This window comes from Cydia splendana, chromosome 8 (assembly GCF_910591565.1).
Source record: "Cydia splendana chromosome 8, ilCydSple1.2, whole genome shotgun sequence".
NCBI classification, from domain to species: Eukaryota; Metazoa; Arthropoda; class Insecta; order Lepidoptera; family Tortricidae; genus Cydia; species Cydia splendana.
The window spans coordinates 62,424-82,023 of NC_085967.1; the positions used below are offsets into that span (position 1 = coordinate 62,424).

Below are 19,600 nucleotides of genomic sequence, written 5' to 3' on the forward strand. Positions count from 1 at the left end.
GGCCACGCTGTCAAGAACTTGCTTGTTAAGGTCCGACATTAGCTGGCTCTCTACCTCTGTACCAGACGCCACACTTCGCTCCACAGTTGGCCGCATGCGGATGGTCATGCATTCCAGCTCTGCCTCAGCCTTTTCCGCTTCTTGCCGCCGGTATTGCTCCTTTGCTGCTTTGTAATCTTCTCGGGTCTTGGCCATACCCGCGTACTTGCCAGTGGTTATGGCGTGACCACGACCCCGCTTTGATGTGGGCTGCGTCTTTTTCTTCTCGGCGGTCCCGTCTGATTCCGACCCAGAACCGCTCAGATTGCGTTTCCGCAAAAACCGTCGGTCACTGTCACTCAGTGAGTCGCAGCTCATGGCCGAGTCTGACTCAATTCGCTCATCTCTATGCCAGTCTATCAAAGCTGACTCTTCTACATTTACCTCGTTTTCACCACCACAGGCTTCCATCTCTTTTTCTTTTACTGACGCAGTCTGCAACTGCGTGGAGCTACTCTTCGGAGCTGGAGAGTCACAGCGGGTTAAAGACACGCGGATGTCTGGGAGCGATCTCCGGCTCCTCAGTCGACTCCGTAACCCTGTACTCGTTAAGGGCTCCGAAAGTTCACCCTGTGGGGGAGTTACCGTCGTTGGCAACTCCGCCGTGGCTGCTCTAGAATCTTTTGGGGTCAATTCGCTGTCAGAACGACCCTTTTCTTCTCGCGACGGCGAACCGCCACCCCTCAGCCTCAATGCACCCAAATTACCATTCGAGCACTCTCCCGCGTTCACGCAAAGGTCGTTGGTGTTGGAGTACGACAACAGGTCGCAGTCCTTCACCACCCATTCAATAAAGTCCTTATTCCACGTAGCATCAATGTCCATATTCGTTTCGCCAAGGTTGTGTTCACGGAGACCGGCAACCTGCCGGCCTACGAGGCGATTGTTGCCCACCCCTGCATACGGAGGGCAGCCGGTCACCGAAGTGAGCGGACGGGATTCCTCCTTTTGGAGACCCGCCAGGGGACTTTTTTCGCAATCAGCCTTCATTGTACTTTACCAATGCTCCACATCGTCGTCTCTTTTTTCGGGGGTGAGCTCCCCCGCACGCTTGGCACTGGACTCCCTCCAGCCATGCATCCCATCGGCACGGTCCGCTCACCTTACCCGCACCCCAACCTAACCTAACCTAACCTAACCTAACCTAACCTAACCTAACCTAACCTAACCTTTTTTTTTTTTTTTTTTTTTTTGTCGCAGGGGAAATGCGTTTATGCATTCACCCCCGGGCTGGGGACGCCCATTGGGGGGGTGATATGTGGGACTCGCTCCTCCCGTAACTCCCTCTGCTAGTCAGAGGGAGGGGAGGAGAATACCCACTAAAACCCCTGCGGCGTTTCCGTCTATGCCGTTATAGGGGGATGCAATGGGGTCGCGAGCATGTCACCACGGCATCCCCCCGGCAGTCCTGGCCCAGTTAACCGGGAATACCACCAGATTCGGGGAGAGTTAGCAAACGGATAACTATCTCTCCCCCGTCCCGTGTAGGGTTGTGTTATGCGGGTCCCCTACCCGCTGCCCTACTGGGGTATGCCACTGTTCAAAATGGCATACCGCCTGCGTCTCCTTCCCAGTCTTCTGCGTCGGATTGGGAGCGCATTCGGGTCTTCCTCCCGCTCTCTCTCCTTGGTCTCCTTCTGCGAGACAACGGTGTCGCAGAAGGAGACCACTGCCTCCCAGGATCTCTCGCCGTTCAGCATGGCCGCCACGACGCTGTGCAGCGAGAGATCATCCGTCCTAATGGCTGCCGCCAGCGCACTACGCTCCACGACCCAGTGATTGCACACCTCGAGGGTGTGCTGGGCCGTGTCATCCGTCTCACCACATTCATGGCAGGCTGGGGTAGGCTCGCGACCAATCCTGTGCAGGTAGTGCCCGAAGCATCCATGCCCGGTCAGCACCTGCGCCAGTCTGTACCCCACACTGCCATGTGTCCGATCCAGCCATCTGTCCAACGATGGGAGAACTGCCCCTATGGTACGGGTTCCGTAGGGAGAGTTCTCCAGGTCCTCCTTCCATTTTTCGCGCAGCCTTCTCAGCGCGATTTTGCGCGCATTTCGCACTTCTTCAGGAGCAGGGAAATTTCCTGCCTCCCTGCTCCTGATTCTCCGCATATGCGCATCGGCGAGCACCCCAGCGACCAGTTCCCAGGGTGGGGTGCCCGCCAACACACACGCTGCCGCCCATCCTACCGTCACGTACGCCCTGCAAACGCGTATGGCTACAATTCGTTGGGGCCTCCGCAGTAAGGCTTTATTGGCTGGAGTCAGTTTGTCGGCCCAGATCGGGGCCCCATAGAGGGCCATCGATCGGGCCACTCCAGCATAAAGACGTCGGCATGCGTGGGAGGGCCCTCCCACGTTGGGCAGCAGCCGTCCCAACTCCGAAGCCGCCGTCACTATGCGGGGAGCAATTTGGCGGAAATGCTCCTCGAAATTCCACCTCCTGTCCAGTGTGAGGCCGAGATATTTGATATGGGGCCTCACCTGAACGTCCTCACCACCTATTCTAAGAGAGGTACCCGCGGGCACCCTCCATCCTCTTCTCCCGAAGACTATCACATCGGTCTTCGGGAGGGAGACCTTCAGTCCTAGGAGGCGGATTCTTAGGACTATGAGCTCCGCCGCCACTTCCGCCCTCCGCAATGCCTCTGTCAGTTCCCCGCCCCGAACGGCCACCATTGTGTCATCAGCATAACACATGAGGGCCATTCGGGGGAGCAGCACTGCACGGATGGCCCAATCGAAGCCAACGTTCCATAACAGGGGTCCAAGCACCGACCCCTGAGGAACGCCGCAGGCCATTCGTCTCTCTAGCCGTCCGTTAGGTGTATCGCAGACCACCACCCTGTCTGATAGGTAGTGGTCAACGACTCGCCTTAGGTATAGGGGCACCTCGTGATACTTGAGTGCCTCCCGAATCACCGAGTACGGGAGGGTACCGAATGCATTAGCGATGTCCAATGACACCGCAATGGCTCCCTCCCCTCTTCTTTGGGCATCCTCACAAAAGGCCCGAAGTGCCCCCAAGGCGTCCATTGTAGACCTGCCATTCCGGAACCCATACTGGCGGTCCGAGAGATTTGGCCCCGTCTCATTTAGGTGCCGGGTGATCCGGGAAGCTACTATGCGTTCGAGCATCTTCCCGGACTCATCCAACAGCACAATGGGCCTCCATCCGGAAGGGGAATCCGCCGGTCTAGTCTCCTTCCGAAGGAGGCACACTCTACCCTCCTTCCAGCACCTTGGAAAAAGCCCATCCTTTAAGCACTGGTCAAAGATGGATTTGAGGCAGTCTCCAAGGTACTCCATCACTATAGGGATTATTTTTCCGTGTACCCCGTCCGGACCAGGAGCTTTTCTGCAGGCTCTTAATCTATGGGCCACATAGGCCATTTCACCTTCCGTCACTAGGGGTACCACCTCCGGTTCCATCAGTTCCTCCTCTCGGGGGACCACCATTGCAGGCGGGTTGAATTCTGGGGCTGGAGGAAACAGCCCCTCTAATATGTTTTGGAGGGGCCCCATTTGCATTGCATCCATAGGAGCGGCCCGGCGGAGCTTTTTCCTTACAAGTTTGTAGGGGCGCCCCCATGGGTTCTCGTCTAGAGAGGCCAAGAAGGCCGTGTGCGCCGCATCTTTCGCCTTGGCAATGGCGAGGCTCAGGGCCCCCTTGGCCTCACTTAGCGCTACGTAGTACGCGTCTAGCTCCTCCTGTGTGTGCCGTCTTCTTCGGCAGCGCGTGTATTGCCGACGTGCCGCATTGCTGGTAAGCCGTAGAGCGGCAACCTCTGGACACCACCAATATGTGGCCCTTTTCCTTCGAGGTGGCCCCGCTCTTCTCATTGAGGCGTCGCAAGTCCTCGTGAGGGAGGCCCGGAAGTCGAGGGCCATAATGTCCACGTTGGCATCGTCGGGTAGTTGCCGCCCCCATCTAGCTTCTACCATAGCTGCTTCTCTGGCCGCTTCACGGTCCAGGGAGGCCAGGCTCCATTTCGGCAGGTTCCCCGCTCTTCTCGCCGGTCTGGGCTGTTGGCATTGCCGGGCTCTGGAGACCCTCATTCTGATATATAAATGGTCAGAGAGGGTCTCCGTGTCTGCTAGGACTCGCCAGTCTGCTATGCGTGCTGCCGCCACTGGAGAGGCCAGTGTGACATCGACAATTGATCCCCCCTGGCGGCGCACGCAAGTGTCGGTTGCGCCCCGGTTGACCACCTCAAGTCCGAGTCCAGTTAACCAGTCCAGGAGTACCGCTCCTCTGGGATCGGTCCTAGGGGAGCCCCAGGCAGCGCATTTGGCGTTTAGATCTCCCAGGACCATTATGGGGGAGGGAGTCGCTCCAGCTACCGCCCGTCCGAGCCTTTCCAGGTAGGCCTCAAACTCCCGCAGTGGCCTATTAGGGGAGAAGTAAACACCAATTAGTACAATATCCCCCAATTTGGCCACTACATAACCAGAGCCGCAAGCCAGTCTGGAGAGGGGCAGACCACCCATAGCCGGCGCCACAATGGCTACCAAGCCGTCCCTATCGCCTACCCAATTTGACTGCGAAGGTACATAATACGGCTCTGCCACCACGGTCGCAGCAACCCCCCACTCCGCCATGTGCTGGATCATGAGATCTTGTGCACGAGCGGAGTGGTTTACGTTACATTGGAGTACCTCAGCATCTTGTATTAGAGGCATTAATGTTCCATGAGCTGTCGTTCCGTCCGATTTTCAGGTTCATTCGGTAGGGCGGCCGCGGCGTCAGCCGTGGGACCGGCAGTGCAGGCCTCCTTCCCTCTAACTGGTGGGGGGGTGCAAGCTTGTCCGCCCATCACATGTCCCGCCTTTAGTCCAGCATGGTGGCATACGGCACACCAGGGGACCGTCGCGGTGCAGTCTTTGCTCCTGTGGCCTGGTTTGCTGCACCTATAGCAGCAGCTGCCTCTATCCACCAGAGACGGGCACAAGGGTCTCGTATGTCCCGTCCCCATGCAGCGGTAACAGCGTAAGGGTAGCTGTTCCATAGCCTCCACACGTGCCGCTGACCACCCGAGCATAATGCGTCCCGCCGTAACGACCGCTTTAGCCACTGTTAGTGGGCAGCGTACAATGACTGAGCCGGATCCACTACGTGCCGTTCTTATTGTTCCAACCGTCACCTGTTCCTCCTGGCATTTGCCGCTGGCGGCAACCTCTTTTTTTAGGATCTCCGGGGTGACGGACTCGTCAAAGCCGGAGATCCTTATTTCGGCCTTTTTGACTGGCCGGTATACTTCAGCCACGTTGCCCACTAGATCGCGGAGCCGATCCGCCAGGTTGTCGGCAGCCTGACTGCTCTGCGCTCCAGGAACCTCAATAATTCGCGCCCCTGTGGCCGACTTGCGCACTTTGAGGTAATCCACCCCAAGTTCCGCCAGTTTTAGCGTGGTAGCCCTTTCCATGACCGATCTGTAGTCTGTTTGAGCATCAGGCTTAAGAACTACCACGACCGCCGCCATAGCTGGGACTACTAGTTTTGGAGCCGTCGTTTGTTTCGGAGCTGGGCCCTTGCCCTTGCCCTTGCTCTTCTTGACCACCGTGGTCCACTTTTCCGGTGGGGGCGCAGGCGGCGGAACATTCGGACGAGCCGGTTCTCTTTGTGCCCTATTAGTAGGGACCGCCGGTTGGGATTTTTTGACCCTAGGCGCAGGTATAGGTCTGGTTTTGCCCTGTCCAGCCGGTGTCGGCGGCAGCTGCGGCTTTTCCGCCACTCGGGGGGCCACCCCTGGTGTTTGTTTAGACGCCGTTTGGGAGACCGGCTGAGATGCCCCCTTGTTTTTCTTATTCTTTCTGGGGGCGCTAGGCTCATCGGGTTGGTGTTCCGTCCCTTCCAGGTCCTGGTGCATCCTCTTATCGGAGGCCAGTGGAGGCCGCAGGATGGTTTCAGGCAAAAGGCGATGTTCAATGCCCTCTATGCGAGCGTTGAGTTTTTCCCCTAAGGTAACGAGCATCTCCCTTTTGAGTTTCCCTAGGCTTGCATCCATTAATGCGGTCATCTCCTGCATCAACTTTGTCATATTAATCTCCCCAGTGGGCTCCGCGGGAAGACTCGGAGCCAGTGATTGTCGCTCCGAGAACGCTCTTCGCAGCGCTTTGGTCTCGATCTGGAGTTGTGCTAGCTGCTCTCTCATTCTCTTGTTGTCCGCTCTTAAGGAGCGGACAATCTCCGTCTCTTCTAAGGAGTCCGCTACGTCCATCAATTCCCTACAAGCTCTGTTAATGCTGCCCCATACGCTTCCTTTTAGGTTGCTGCTTTTCGCCGCCTCCTCCATTACCGTTTTTGCGCAGCGTCGCACCAGTGCCACAGGGTCTCCCCTAGCGCTGTTACTCTGCTCTTCGTCAGCGCTGGGTCTCTGGGCTGTTGCATCCGGCGGTACCAACTGCGAGGCACCACCACGTGTCTTGTGTGGAGTGTAGTTGGAGTCCTTTCCGGGCTCCCTCTCCAACTCTTCATACTCCATCTCCTGTAGGCGGGCTTTTGCCTCATGGAGGCCAACATAGGCCCCCTTTGCCTGACCTCTTTTAGCAGTGCTCTTTTTTCGTTCAGGAGCGTCTTCGTCACTGTTGCGTTTCGGCCTTTTCAGGTTAGCCTCCTGTATATCCATAAGCGCGACATCCTCCTCTGGGCTGTCTTCGTCGTTTGAGGAGGCCCCTGATAAGCGCTTCTCGTCGTCCTCTGCCATCCAGAATCGGGATCTGGGTCTGTTATCTGGGGAAATTGTCGGAGAGGGTGAGCGTGAATCAACCCCTCTTCCCCCCATGTATCCCCTATCTCCTTCCTTTTCTGACTCGTCACCAGAATTTTCCCCGTTATTTTCCTTGCTTAAACAAGATTTCCCCCTCTTTCCGTCATTCTTTTCTTCACCTGTTCTGGTACCCTCTCCCTTATCCTTCTTTTTATCTTTTTTCCTCCTGTTTTGCCTGCTATTAGGTCGACTCCGGGTCCCTGCACTTGATGAGGTCTCCGATATCTCAGCATCCGATGGAGGCGCCGTCGACCTCGTTGCTTCCTCTTGAGCATTCTTAGTGGCTGATCCACGAGTGAACCGTCCCTTAGAATCTCGCGTTGGCGAACCACCACCCCTTAGCCTTAAAGTGCCCCGCTCTAAGCACTCTTCAGAACTGAGTTCCGGGCCGCTTGCGCCAACCGTCCCAACCAGGCGTCGAATCCACACTCGGGAGACGCCACCGTCCCTATCTTTTTCCGCGCCTGTAGCGCCCACCATACTAACTTCAAGGTTTGATTTGTTTTTTGAATTATATGCCATTAGATTCCCACGAGAAGGGGAGAACATAAAACTCCACAGGGGCAGAGATCCCCGTACCCAAACTGTGGCCCTATATACACTGTGAGGTCGGGCGGTATCACAGGATTGGCCACTAGTGACTGATGCACACCCCAGCCGCTCTAAAAAGAGCACCCCCGCACGGTGAACCGCCATGCGAGGGATTGTGGTTTTTTATTGAGGTTATCTCCTCTTGACCCGGCCGACCAAGGCAAGGCCCTCGGTCCCATCAAAGGCTGCTAGACTTGACAACAACACCTTATCATTTGGGATAACGAGTTTGTGACGGTGGCCGGAGCCTGTCCACCCGGTTTCTACACTGAAAGCGGGCAGACCCGTCCTGCTCTTGATAATGTCCCTCACTCTTCGCCTGCCCGGTATGGGTAGCCCTGTCCGGTATAGCCTAGGAGATCACGGAGACACTCCAAGAACCCCCCCCCCCCCCCCGGGTTAACCCCGGGTGTCGGGTTATTGGCAACACCGGTAAGCAATCCCACGCAGGAGATCACTTACCGTTGCCCCCAGGGCGCACCAGCCATGAACCATTCCCTTGACTGCGAATCCGCAAGGATTAACAGAGATTGGAATGGCCCAGACCCTCGTGGAGGTTACCCGACCTAGCGCCCCAACCTTTTTTTTTTTTTTTTTTTTTTTAAGAGGGGAAAATGCGTTACGCATACCACCGAAGCGTGGGAACGAGCCCCGGTGGTTATGTGGGACTCCCTACCCATGGTGTACCCACTAAAAACCCCTCTGTTTGCCGCCTCCACGCTATAGGGCGAGGCCCCAGGGACGCCAAAGCAAGCTTCCGCGACCTCGCCAGCGGCCGTCCGGACTCCGGACCCGGCTCAAGAGAGTTGTGTAGTCCTCTCTGTCCTCATCAGTGGATGCGTCCTATGATGCACCCATCCACGCAGGGACCATTGTGTAGGCGACAGGCGTCCCCGAGCCTGCCGCCCACTGGCACCCCTATGGGGGCAGTCGGCGGTCGTAAGCCAACCGCCGCCGCCCCACGCGCTTGCGGCGCATTGGCTGGGAGGCCGGATCTTCCTCCCTACCGCGCTCGGCTGCCTCCTTCTGCGTCATCACAACCTCGCAGAAGGAGGCTACCGCCTTCCACGATCTCCCGCCGCCCACCATGGCTTCCACTACGGCTGGCAGGGAGAGGTCATTTCCGACTACGGCCACGAGTGCGGCCCGCTGCTCAGTCCACGCGGGACACACCGCCAGCGTATGTAGCGCCGTATCTTCGGCGTCGCCACACTCGTGGCATTCTGCCGTCGGTTCCCGTCCTGCCCTCCTAGACAGGTACCTCCCGAAGCAGCCATGCCCCGAGAGGATCTGTGTGAGGTGGAAGGAGAGGAACCCCTCCTTTCGTCCGACCCATCTCTCCAAAACGGGCCGGATGGCTCCGATGGTCCAGTGGCCCGCGCTCGGCGCCTCCAAACTCTCCTTCCACTTCTGAAGGAGCAGTAGGCAGGAGTCAAGCCTCCACTGCCTTACCTCCTCCAGAAGTGGTTGGATTCCCCTGGCCCGCGCCTCGGCGACACGCCAATAAACATCGGCCAGAACCTCAGCGTCTAGGTGCCAGGGTGGAGTCCCCGCCAGCACGCAGGCTGCACCGTGGGAGACAGTGCGGTATGCCCTCGCCATCCTGACTGCCATGACCCGCTGCGGCCTCCGCAATTGGGCTTGGTTTTCGGCATTCAGGCAGTCGGCCCAGATAGGCGCCCCATATAGAGCCATCGACCGCACCACTCCCGCGTACAGCCTCCGACAGCCCATGTTTGGCCCACCAACGTTAGGCAAGAGCCGACCGAGCGCCGACGCTGCCCCAATTAGTTTGGGAGCAAGGGCTTTGAAATGCTCCCGGAACGTCCATCGGCTGTCGAGGACTACACCTAGGTACCGCATTTTCGGTTTGACAGCGATGGCCGCTCCCCCCACAGCTAGGCTGGAACCCACCGGAGGGCCCTTCCGGGGCCCGTGGAAGCACACGGCCTCGGACTTGTTCAGGGCCACCTCTAGCCCCAACCTCCTGATTCGAGCGACGACTGACGCCACTCCAGCCGTGGCCCGGATCGACGCCTCCTTGAAGGTGCTGCCACGGGTCATCACCAGAGTGTCGTCAGCGTAGCATACCACGCTGACCCCCGGCAGGTTGCCCCCCCGTAGCACCCAGTCATATCCGATGTTCCACAGGAGGGGTCCCAAGACCGACCCCTGTGGAACACCGCACGACAGCTCCTTCTCCTTCCACTCGCCGAGTGCTGGGTACCTGACGGCTCTATCGGAGAAGTAATCCTCTACCGTCTTCCGCAGGTACTCAGGCACAGCATGGCGCCGTAGTGCCTCCTTGATAGTGGCCCAGGGTAAGGAGTTGAACGCGTTTGCGATGTCCAAAGACACCGCCAACACCACCTCACCCCGGGACACTGCTCTGTCCGCCAGGGTCCTCACCTGCGCAATAGCGTCAATGGTGGACCTGCCCTGGCGGAATCCGAACTGGTGGTCACTGAGGTCCGGTCCCACTCCGACGAGGTGCCGCACGAGTCGAGCAGCCACCACGCGCTCAAACAGCTTGCTGGCCTCGTCCATCAGCACTATGGGTCTATAGGCCGAGGGCGAGCCTGCTGGTCGCCCCTCCTTTCGCAGTAGGACGAGTTTCCCCAACTTCCACGGCCGAGGAAACCGCCCCTGTGCCAGGCATGCGCTGAAGAGCGCTCTCATACGCGGTTCGAGTGGGCCCAGGGCCAAAACCCAGGCTCGACCGGGTATGCCGTCCGGGCCCGGGGCTGTATTTTTTGCCTTCAGCCTTAGCACAGCTGCTCCGAGCTCACCTTCAGAAACATCGGGTACTTCTTCCTCTTCATTTCTCGCTGCGGATGGTGATGCCATTGCGGGGGGTACAAAGTTATCGCAGGTCGGAAAAAGTGCTTCCACCACGTCTCGTAGTAACTCCGGCTCGAGACTTCGCGTTAGGGGAGGAGACCAGGAGCGGAGTTTGCTTCGGACCATTTTATATGGTCGCCCCCACGGGTCATTATTTAGCGTCTCTAACATTTCATGGTGAGCGGCTTCCTTCGCCTGTTTTATTGCAAGCTGAAGGGCTTTTTTACGCTCTTTGTAGAGTACATACAGTTCTGTCTCCCGGACTGTATCTCTGAGCCTTCTCCTTCGCTGATGGCTGTATAGACGCCTCGCCACGACGCAGGACCTACGAAGCTGTTCGAGCTCCACAGACCACCAATAGACCTGTCGTCTAGGAGGGAAGGGCTTAGACCGTGGCATAGCTGCATCACAGATGTTTACCTAGCGCCCCAACCTAACCTAACCTAACCTAACCTAACCTAACCTAACCTAACCTTTTTTTTTTTTTTTTTTTTGTCGCAGGGGAAATGCGTTTATGCATTCACCCCCGGGCTGGGGACGCCCATTGGGGGGGTGATATGTGGGACTCGCTCCTCCCGTAACTCCCTCTGCTAGTCAGAGGGAGGGGAGGAGAATACCCACTAAAACCCCTGCGGCGTTTCCGTCTATGCCGTTATAGGGGGATGCAATGGGGTCGCGAGCATGTCACCACGGCATCCCCCCGGCAGTCCTGGCCCAGTTAACCGGGAATACCACCAGATTCGGGGAGAGTTAGCAAACGCATAACTATCTCTCCCCCGTCCCGTGTAGGGTTGTGTTATGCGGGTCCCCTACCCGCTGCCCTACTGGGGTATGCCACTGTTCAAAATGGCATACCGCCTGCGTCTCCTTCCCAGTCTTCTGCGTCGGATTGGGAGCGCATTCGGGTCTTCCTCCCGCTCTCTCTCCTTGGTCTCCTTCTGCGAGACAACGGTGTCGCAGAAGGAGACCACTGCCTCCCAGGATCTCTCGCCGTTCAGCATGGCCGCCACGACGCTGTGCAGCGAGAGATCATCCGTCCTAATGGCTGCCGCCAGCGCACTACGCTCCACGACCCAGTGATTGCACACCTCGAGGGTGTGCTGGGCCGTGTCATCCGTCTCACCACATTCATGGCAGGCTGGGGTAGGCTCGCGACCAATCCTGTGCAGGTAGTGCCCGAAGCATCCATGCCCGGTCAGCACCTGCGCCAGTCTGTACCCCACACTGCCATGTGTCCGATCCAGCCATCTGTCCAACGACGGGAGAACTGCCCCTATGGTACGGGTTCCGTAGGGAGAGTTCTCCAGGTCCTCCTTCCATTTTTCGCGCAGCCTTCTCAGCGCGATTTTGCGCGCATTTCGCACTTCTTCAGGAGCAGGGAAATTTCCTGCCTCCCTGCTCCTGATTCTCCGCATATGCGCATCGGCGAGCACCCCAGCGACCAGTTCCCAGGGTGGGGTGCCCGCCAACACACACGCTGCCGCCCATCCTACCGTCATGTACGCCCTGCAAACGCGTATGGCTACAATTCGTTGGGGCCTCCGCAGTAAGGCTTTATTGGCTGGAGTCAGTTTGTCGGCCCAGATCGGGGCCCCATAGAGGGCCATCGATCGGGCCACTCCAGCATAAAGACGTCGGCATGCGTGGGAGGGCCCTCCCACGTTGGGCAGCAGCCGTCCCAGCTCCGAAGCCGCCGTCACTATGCGGGGAGCAATTTGGCGGAAATGCTCCTCGAAATTCCACCTCCTGTCCAGTGTGAGGCCGAGATATTTGATATGGGGCCTCACCTGAACGTCCTCACCACCTATTCTAAGAGAGGTACCCGCGGGCACCCTCCATCCTCTTCTCCCGAAGACTATCACATCGGTCTTCGGGAGGGAGACCTTTAACCTAACCTAACCTAACCTAACCTAACCTTTTTTTTTTTTTTTTTTTTTTATACAGGGGAAATGCATTACGCATACCACCCGGGTGCGGGGACACCCGGGTGGTTATGTGGGACTCCCACGAGAATCCGGTCTACCCACTAAAACCACCTGTTTGTCGCCACGGTGCTGTAAGGCGAGGCCACGGGAACAATCTGTGCACACTACCATGGCCTCGCAGCGGCTGGCTGTTAAGCCCCATCTCCGGGAAATTGATTTCCCTACCGGCATTTGGGGCGTGATTTGGTTTTAGCACACCCTTCGCCTCGAGGACCTAGTTTCAATCGGATGGCTGTCGTCCCCTTGACTGCCACCCAAAGGTCTTCATTAAGGCGGCAGGCGGCGGTCATGGGCGACCCGCCTCCGCCTTGCTCTTTTGCGCCGCAGCGGGTGAGCATCCACATCCTCTTCTCGCGCGCGCTCCGCCGCTTCTTTTTGGGTCATGACCACCTCGCAGAAGGTGGTCATAGCTTTCCAGCATGGTTTGTTTTCTGTCATTGCCTTTACGACGGTCGGCAACGACAGATCAGCCCCAATTGTCGCAACCAAATTATTGCGCGGCGCCACCCAACTTGGGCAGTCCGCCAGCGTGTGCTGCGCTGTATCTTCTGCACTGTTGCAGTGGTGACACGCTGGCGTTGGCTCCCGTTTAGACTTCTCGCACAGGTACTTGCCAAAGCACCCATGGCCCGAGAGTACCTGTGCGAGATGGAAAGACACCACACCGTGCTGTCTACCGACCCATTCTTTAAGGACAGGCTGGATAGCTCCGGCTGTCCAGTGACCGGCGCATGGATTTCTTAGCCTCTCACCCCATTATCGGAGAACGACAACGCGTGCATTCGTCCGCCAGCGCTTCACCTCTTCGAGCATAGGCTCCTGATCTCTGGCTCGAGATTCCGAAATCCGCCTATATAGGGTCGCCAGTGCTTTTGCCTCCAGATCCCAGGGCGGGGTCCCGGCCAAGGCGCATGCCGCATCACTGGAGATGGTGCGATATCCTCTGATGGCCCTTATCGCCATGATCCTTTGAGGTCTTCGTAGACATGTTTGGTTTTCGGCGCTAAGGGCATCTACCCAAATGGGTGCACCGTACAGGGCCATCGACCTCACTACCATCGTATATAGACTGCGGCAGCCTACATTTGGCCCCCCCATGTTTGGTAGGAGTCGGCTAAGCGCACCGGCTGCTCCTAGAAGCCTAGGAGTCAGGCGCTTAAAGTGCTCCTTAAAGTTCCACCGGCTGTCGAGGACGAGTCCCAGATATTTCATCGTCGACCCAACGCCGATGGGAACTCCACTCACTACAAGCTGAGCGCCAGCTGGAGGTGCTTTTCTAGGTCCATGAAAGCAGATGGCCTCCGACTTATGTAGAGCAACCTCTAGACCCAACCTACGAATCCTTGTTACCACTTGAGCTACTCCCGCCGTAGCCCTTAGCGACGCCTCCCTGAACGTGCTAGCCTTCGCTGAAATGAGAGTGTCGTCGGCATAGCACGTCAGTTCAATCCCCGGAAGATTTCTGCCACGCAGCACCCAGTCATACCCAATATTCCACAGGAGTGGTCCCAGTACCGACCCCTGCGGAACACCGCATGACATGATTTTCAGACCCCATCCGTTATCATTTGGCACCGGGTACTTGACAGCCCTCTCTGATAAGTACGCCTCGATAATATTGCGCAAATACCTCGGCACCGCATGGTATTTGAGTGCTTCCTTAATGCACCCCCAAGGCAGAGTGTTAAATGCGTTCGATATGTCCAACGACACTGCGAGGACCACCCCGCCTTGGGACACTGCCTCCTCTCTCAGGGTCTTAACTCTGGCGATCGCGTCAATTGTGGATCGGCAGTGACGAAAGCCGAACTGATTTTGGCTAAGATTTGGCCCCACATTTTCGAGGTGCTTGAGGAGGCGAAGCGAGATGATACGCTCGAAAAGTTTACTCACCTCGTCGAGTAAGACGATCGGTCGATAAGCCGATGATGAGTCGGCCGGACGTCCCATCTTTTGAATAAGGACCAGTTTCCCTGTTTTCCACATCCGTGGAAACCGACCCTGTTCGAAACATGCGCTGAAGAGTGCTCTCACCCGGGGTCCAAGAGGACCTATTGCTAGCACCCAAGCACGGCCTGGTATGCCATCGGGGCCTGGCGCTTTATTTTTATTTATCCGGAGCACAGCGGCACCAAGTTCGCCCTCAGTGACCTCTGGTACGTCGGTATCATCTGCACCTGCATCAATCGGCGCCATTGGGGGTGGTATGAACTCCGGTGTATCCGGGAAGAGAGTGTTTACCACCCGCTGCAAGAGTTGGGGCTGAAGAGTCTGTGTCAGCGGGGGTGTCCATGGTCGGAGTTTACTCCTCACCATCTTATATGGTCTCCCCCAAGGATCGTTATTGAGACTCTCCAGCATCTCCTTCTCAGCCCGGTCTTTAGCTCGACCAATAGCCGTCTTAAGAGAGACAGCTAGCTCTCTGTAAGTTGCATAGAGCTGTGCCTCCTCGTTAGCATCTCGCCGTTGCCGCCTGCGACTCCTTGTGTACTGGCGTCGCGCTGCGATACACGATTCTCGCAGTTGTGCCAATTCTGCGGACCACCAATACACTTGGCGTTTTGGAAGAAAGGGCCCCGCTCGTGGCATGGCAGCATCACAGGTGTCAGTCATGGCATCCCTTAGCCATGAGGCTTCAACTTCGACGTCCAAAGAACCTTCGGGTGCCGGCAGCCAGGCCTTAACGAGGGCCGCCTCCTCCAGCACTTCACGGTCCAGTCGTTTTAGCGCCCATCGAGGGTTGTTCCCCCTTGGAAGACTTCTAGGGCTTATCGACACGGTCGTGGGTGTGGAAATATTGAACCTAATGTAGCGATGGTCCGAAAGGGTCTCTACATCCTCCAAACATTTCCAGTCGTTAACACGCCGTGCCAGAGGAGCGCTCGCAAACGTAACGTCGACAATTGAGCCCCCCTGTTGCCGCACACATGTGTTCACGGTCCCCCGATTTATCACAGCCAGTCCGTACGCAACAGCCCATTCCTCCAGGCACTGCCCAAAAGGATCTGTTACCCGAGAACCCCACTCCCTGGACTTTGCATTTAAATCTCCGGCAAATAGAACAGGTGTCGGGTGCAGCTGCCTGACTATGGCACCCACTTCCACGAGGAACTGCTCAAAATTCGCTAGACTATCGTTGGGCGAGAAGTAGGCACCAACAACAGCAATGTTCTCATATGTTGCCGCCACAAAACCGTGACCCCTTACGACGCCTTGAAAAGGTGGGGAGCTAGTTGCGCTCCGCGACACCAGGGCCACAGTACTGTCTAGGTCCCCGACCCATTCTGCTCTGGCAGGAACAGTGTATGGCTCCGCTATCACTGCTATATTTATTAACCACTGCGCCATACTCTGGAACAGAAGGTCCTGAGCCCTGGCGCAGTGATTAAGATTCGCCTGCAGAACTTGGATGGCCATATTTAACTGGCGTCCATTTCTGAAACCCCCTGAGTCTCGTCCACAGTAGTAGTGGATGGGTGGACAGGCTGCGAGGAGACCCGGGAGCCATCGCCAGCCTTTGTCTTCGTTCTCTTGGGTGGAGCAGAACAGCTCTTGCTCCCTACCCTATGACCCGCCTCTTTGCCCAACGTTGCACAGACATTGCAATGCGGCGCCGCCGAGCATTCTTTCGCCTTGTGTCCCGCCTGGCCGCAACGGTAGCACAGTTGGGACCTATCTATGTCAGAAGGACATTTTGCCCTCACGTGTCCCGGCTCCAAGCACCGGTAACATCTTTGGGCACGCGCTTCCAGCAGCTTGACATGCGCCGACACCCATCCAACCAGTAGTCTTCCCTTTCCAGCCACCTTTTTAGCTGCAGCGATAGGACAGCGAACCCATACCGAACCTAGGCTCCAGGGATCCGATTTTATGTCGCCCACTTTGACCTCCTGGATCGCACAGTCACCGGCTTGCACAATCGCTGCAGCGATGTCCTCTGATGTCACCGAGTCATCTAGGCCAGATACGCGCAATTCGACACATTTTGTAGGCCGAGACACTCTGACTTCCTCAGGACTGAACAGCTGGCTAAGTTTCTCAGCCAATTTATCTGCTTTTGGACCGCTGGCGGCCCCCGGTACCTCCAGTAGTCGCGCGCCGGTAGCTGCAACTTTGAACCGAACGGATTGAATGTCCAGTTCAGACAAGTCAACCTGTGTTTTGGCCGCTGCAATCACACTTTTATAAGTGATGCCCTTCTCTTCGGCCTCAGGCTGCAAGGACAAGACCACAGCAGTAGAGCGGGGTGGGCGCAGTTTGCTGGCCTCTTGCTTTTGTGACCGTGGTGACGTAGCTGCTCCAATTGCTGCGAGCTTTCCCTTCTGCTGCGGTCCCCTTCCCGCCTTCTTTTTCTTGCCTCCTTTAGCCGCTATGTTCCACGCTTTATCCGTGGCTATAGGGGCTGAAGGCAAAGCCCTAGGAGCAGGTTTGGCGGCACCGCGAACCGCGGCGGCTTCGACTGCTGCAAGGGTCGTCTTCTTCTTGTTCCTCTTCTTCCCTTTCTGGGGCTCCTCTGTGAGATTTGGAGGACCTCGCCGTACCTTTGGATTGGGTTTGGGAGCGGGTTCGGACTCCTGGCTGTGAGGAGCCTGGTGCCTCCGGTCAGCAGCCAACGGGGGCCGCATTGGTTGGGCCGGCAGTAGCCTACCCTCCAGCTCCAAAGTTTCTAACCTCGCGTCTAGCATTAGCCCCATCTGCGCCGTCATGGAGCGCATCATTTCTTCCGTGTTGGGGAACCCTGCAGTATCCTTGCGGGAGCTGCCGGATGGCTGCAGATGTTCTGTGGGCAGAGGTGGGGCTGGGGACGGCCTCTTAAATTGGTCCCGGAAATCTGCTCTCAGCTGTGCCATCTCAGCTTTTAATTCAGTCAGTTGTACGCGCAGGCTATCATTTTGGGCCTGCAGATGCCTCGTCTCCTCTGAAGTAGTGCGCTCTAAAAGGCACTCGAATGTTTCTTTAATAGACACTGCCGCGTCCTTCAGTGCCTTTACAAACGTGCCTTTTAGATTGCCGGAATTTTTGGCAACCAATGTTATTGCGTCCAGGCTTGTCTGCACGCGCTGGGAGAGCGCAGCCGCAGAGAGGACATCCTGCGCACAGGGCGAGACGGAGCCAGCCAGCCTTGGACCGCTTGTCTGACTGCGAATTAAAAAATGGCAGCTGTATGCCAGCCACTTCTTCTTCTGCCCTCAATCTCATCTCTTCTCTTTTGGCGCGGTTGTACTCTTCTTTGGCTTTGGTGAGACCAACGTACTGTCCCGTGGTTGGGGGCCGACCGCGACCTCGCTTTGAAGCTGACTGAGACCGCTTTTCAGTGGTCTCGTCTGAGTCTGACCCCAAGCCGCCGCGACCGCGCTTCCGCCAGAACCTCCTCCTCCTTTCGGTGTCACTTAGTGAATAACAGCTCATGTCCGAGTCAGACTCGGCACCATCACCATGCTTGTTATCGGGAGCTGGCTCCGAGCGGATACTGAGCATGCTCCCTGTATCGGATTCAATGTCCACACCTTTATCGCCCACGTGAGCTTGCGCCTCTTTCCTCTTTGTGCTACTAGACGGAGCTGGAGTTTGGGACTCATCGCAGCGTGAGAGATTCACCCTTAAGTCCGGAAGCGATCTCCGACTCCCCGGTCGACTCTGTGATTCTTCTCTAGTTAAGGCTTCCGGTACCTCGCTCTTTGAGGGAGACACTGTCCTTGCCGACACCACCGTGGTCTCCTTGGATTCTTTGGAGGTCTTAGGGCCCGGTCTGCCCTTGCCAACGAACCGACCCTTACAGTCCCTCTCTGGCGATCCTCCACCCCTCAGTCTTAGAGTGCCCAGCTCTGAGCACTCTTCCGTATTCGAGTCTAGGTCGTTGGTGTTGGAGTGCGACATCAGGTCACAGTCCTTCACCTCCAGATCAACTAAATCCTTATTCCACGTAGCATCAATGTCCATATTCGTTACGCCAAGGTTGTGTTCACGGAGACCGGCAACCTGCCGGCCTACGAGGCGATTGTTGCCCACCCCTGCATACGGAGGGCAGCCGGTCACCGAAGTGAGCGGACGGGATTCCTCCTTTTGGAGACCCGCCAGGGGATTATTTTCACAATCAACCTTCATTTTACTTTATCAATGCTCCACATCGTCGTCTCTTTTTTCGGGGGTGAGCTCCCCCGCACGCTTGGCACTGGACTCCCTCCAGCCATGCATCCCATCGGCACGATCTGCTCACCTTGGGATTGGGGATTTATTATAGTGGTTTTCTCCACGCAGCGCTACTCTCAATGAGCAGCGCCCCCGGCCCGCTACGTGCAGGTTACGGGTTGCCCGACAGGGGGCCGAAACCCATCCAGCAGCCACATGACTGTGACCGCCAGGCCTGCCGCGCCGCGAGCCTTGAAGGCTCGCCATCCCACACCGCCAAATCGGCCGCTGGCCCTAAACGGGGCCCCGACAACAGACGGTGCAATCGCACCACCTCCACGACAGCTGCATTCCCTGACACTTCAGATTAGCTGAAGCATGTCGGGAGCAGTCAACCATAATGACACGGCACCAAAGCCAACGCAGGAGATGACTCAACTGCCATGACCACACTGACTGGTAATTCGCAGAGGGAGAATGGCGAACGCGCAACTGAGCGGCTATCCTCCCCCTCCCAGGGTGCACCACGAGGAGGTCTACCAATCCCGCACCCCAACCTAACCTTTTTTTTTTTTTTTTTTTTTTTTTTTTTTTATACAGGGGAAATGCATTACGCATACCACCCGGGCGCGGGGACACCCGGGTGGTTATGTGGGACTCCCACGAGAATCCGGTCTACCCACTAAAACCCCTGTCTGTCGCCTCGCTGCCTTAGGGCGGAGTTACGGGCACGCGGCGTCACTCATCCACAACTCCGCCAGCAACAGTCCATCAGGACCCATCACAAGTAAAACCTCCATTAAGTGCGTATCCGAACACTTCTCACGCCTCCTACCCGAGGACCTCTTTCCTATGGATGTCAGACGCCCCCGTATCTGACACCCGGAGGTCTATGCTAAGGTGGCAAGCGTCTGTCGTGCGCAGCACGCCTGCGTCTCATTCTACGTCGGCGCATAGGGTCAGCCTCGGCCTGAATCTCCCGCTCGCGCTCAGCCGCCTCTTTCCCGGCCATGACGTATTCTGAGAATTCTAGCATTGTCTGCCACACCTCTTCGCCGGAGAGCATAGCTTGCACTACGGCCGGCAGCGACAAATCTTGCCCAGTACGGGCAATTACTTCCTCTCTTTCTACAGCCCAGACCGGGCACTCCGCCAACGTGTGCTGGGCGGAGTCTTCATGTGCTCCGCACTCATGACATCCCGGGGTCGGCTCCCTTTTGGCTTGTTGGTGCAGGTACTTGCC

General features: G+C 57.2%; 1 protein-coding gene across 1 annotated transcript; it reads right to left on the reverse strand.

Moving 5' to 3' along the window:
• Positions 1 to 12,495: 12,495 nt before the first annotated feature.
• LOC134793075 (uncharacterized) lies at positions 12,496 to 18,333 on the reverse strand. The gene is made up of 4 exons (XM_063764601.1): positions 17,290 to 18,333; positions 15,933 to 17,213; positions 13,030 to 15,792; positions 12,496 to 12,867 (listed from the first exon to the last, which is right to left on the reverse strand). The coding sequence occupies exons 1-4, from the start codon at positions 18,331 to 18,333 to the stop codon at positions 12,496 to 12,498; spliced, it is 5,460 nt and encodes a 1,819-aa protein (XP_063620671.1).
• Positions 18,334 to 19,600: the final 1,267 nt, after the last annotated feature.

What these genes read in the sequence shown, in the direction of transcription:
- LOC134793075 (XM_063764601.1), bottom strand. Translation starts at nt 18,333, where the DNA reads ATGAAGGTTGATTGTGAAAATAATCCCCTGGCGGGTCTCCAAAAGGAG. An exon ending in TCTGCGGCTGCGCTCTCCCA is followed by an intron (nt 17,214 to 17,289) that starts GCGCGTGCAGAC and finishes ACGTTTGTAAAG; the next exon opens with GCACTGAAGGACGCGGCAGT. An exon ending in GGTGCTTGGAGCCGGGACAC is followed by an intron (nt 15,793 to 15,932) that starts GTGAGGGCAAAA and finishes GGCGGGTCATAG; the next exon opens with GGTAGGGAGCAAGAGCTGTT.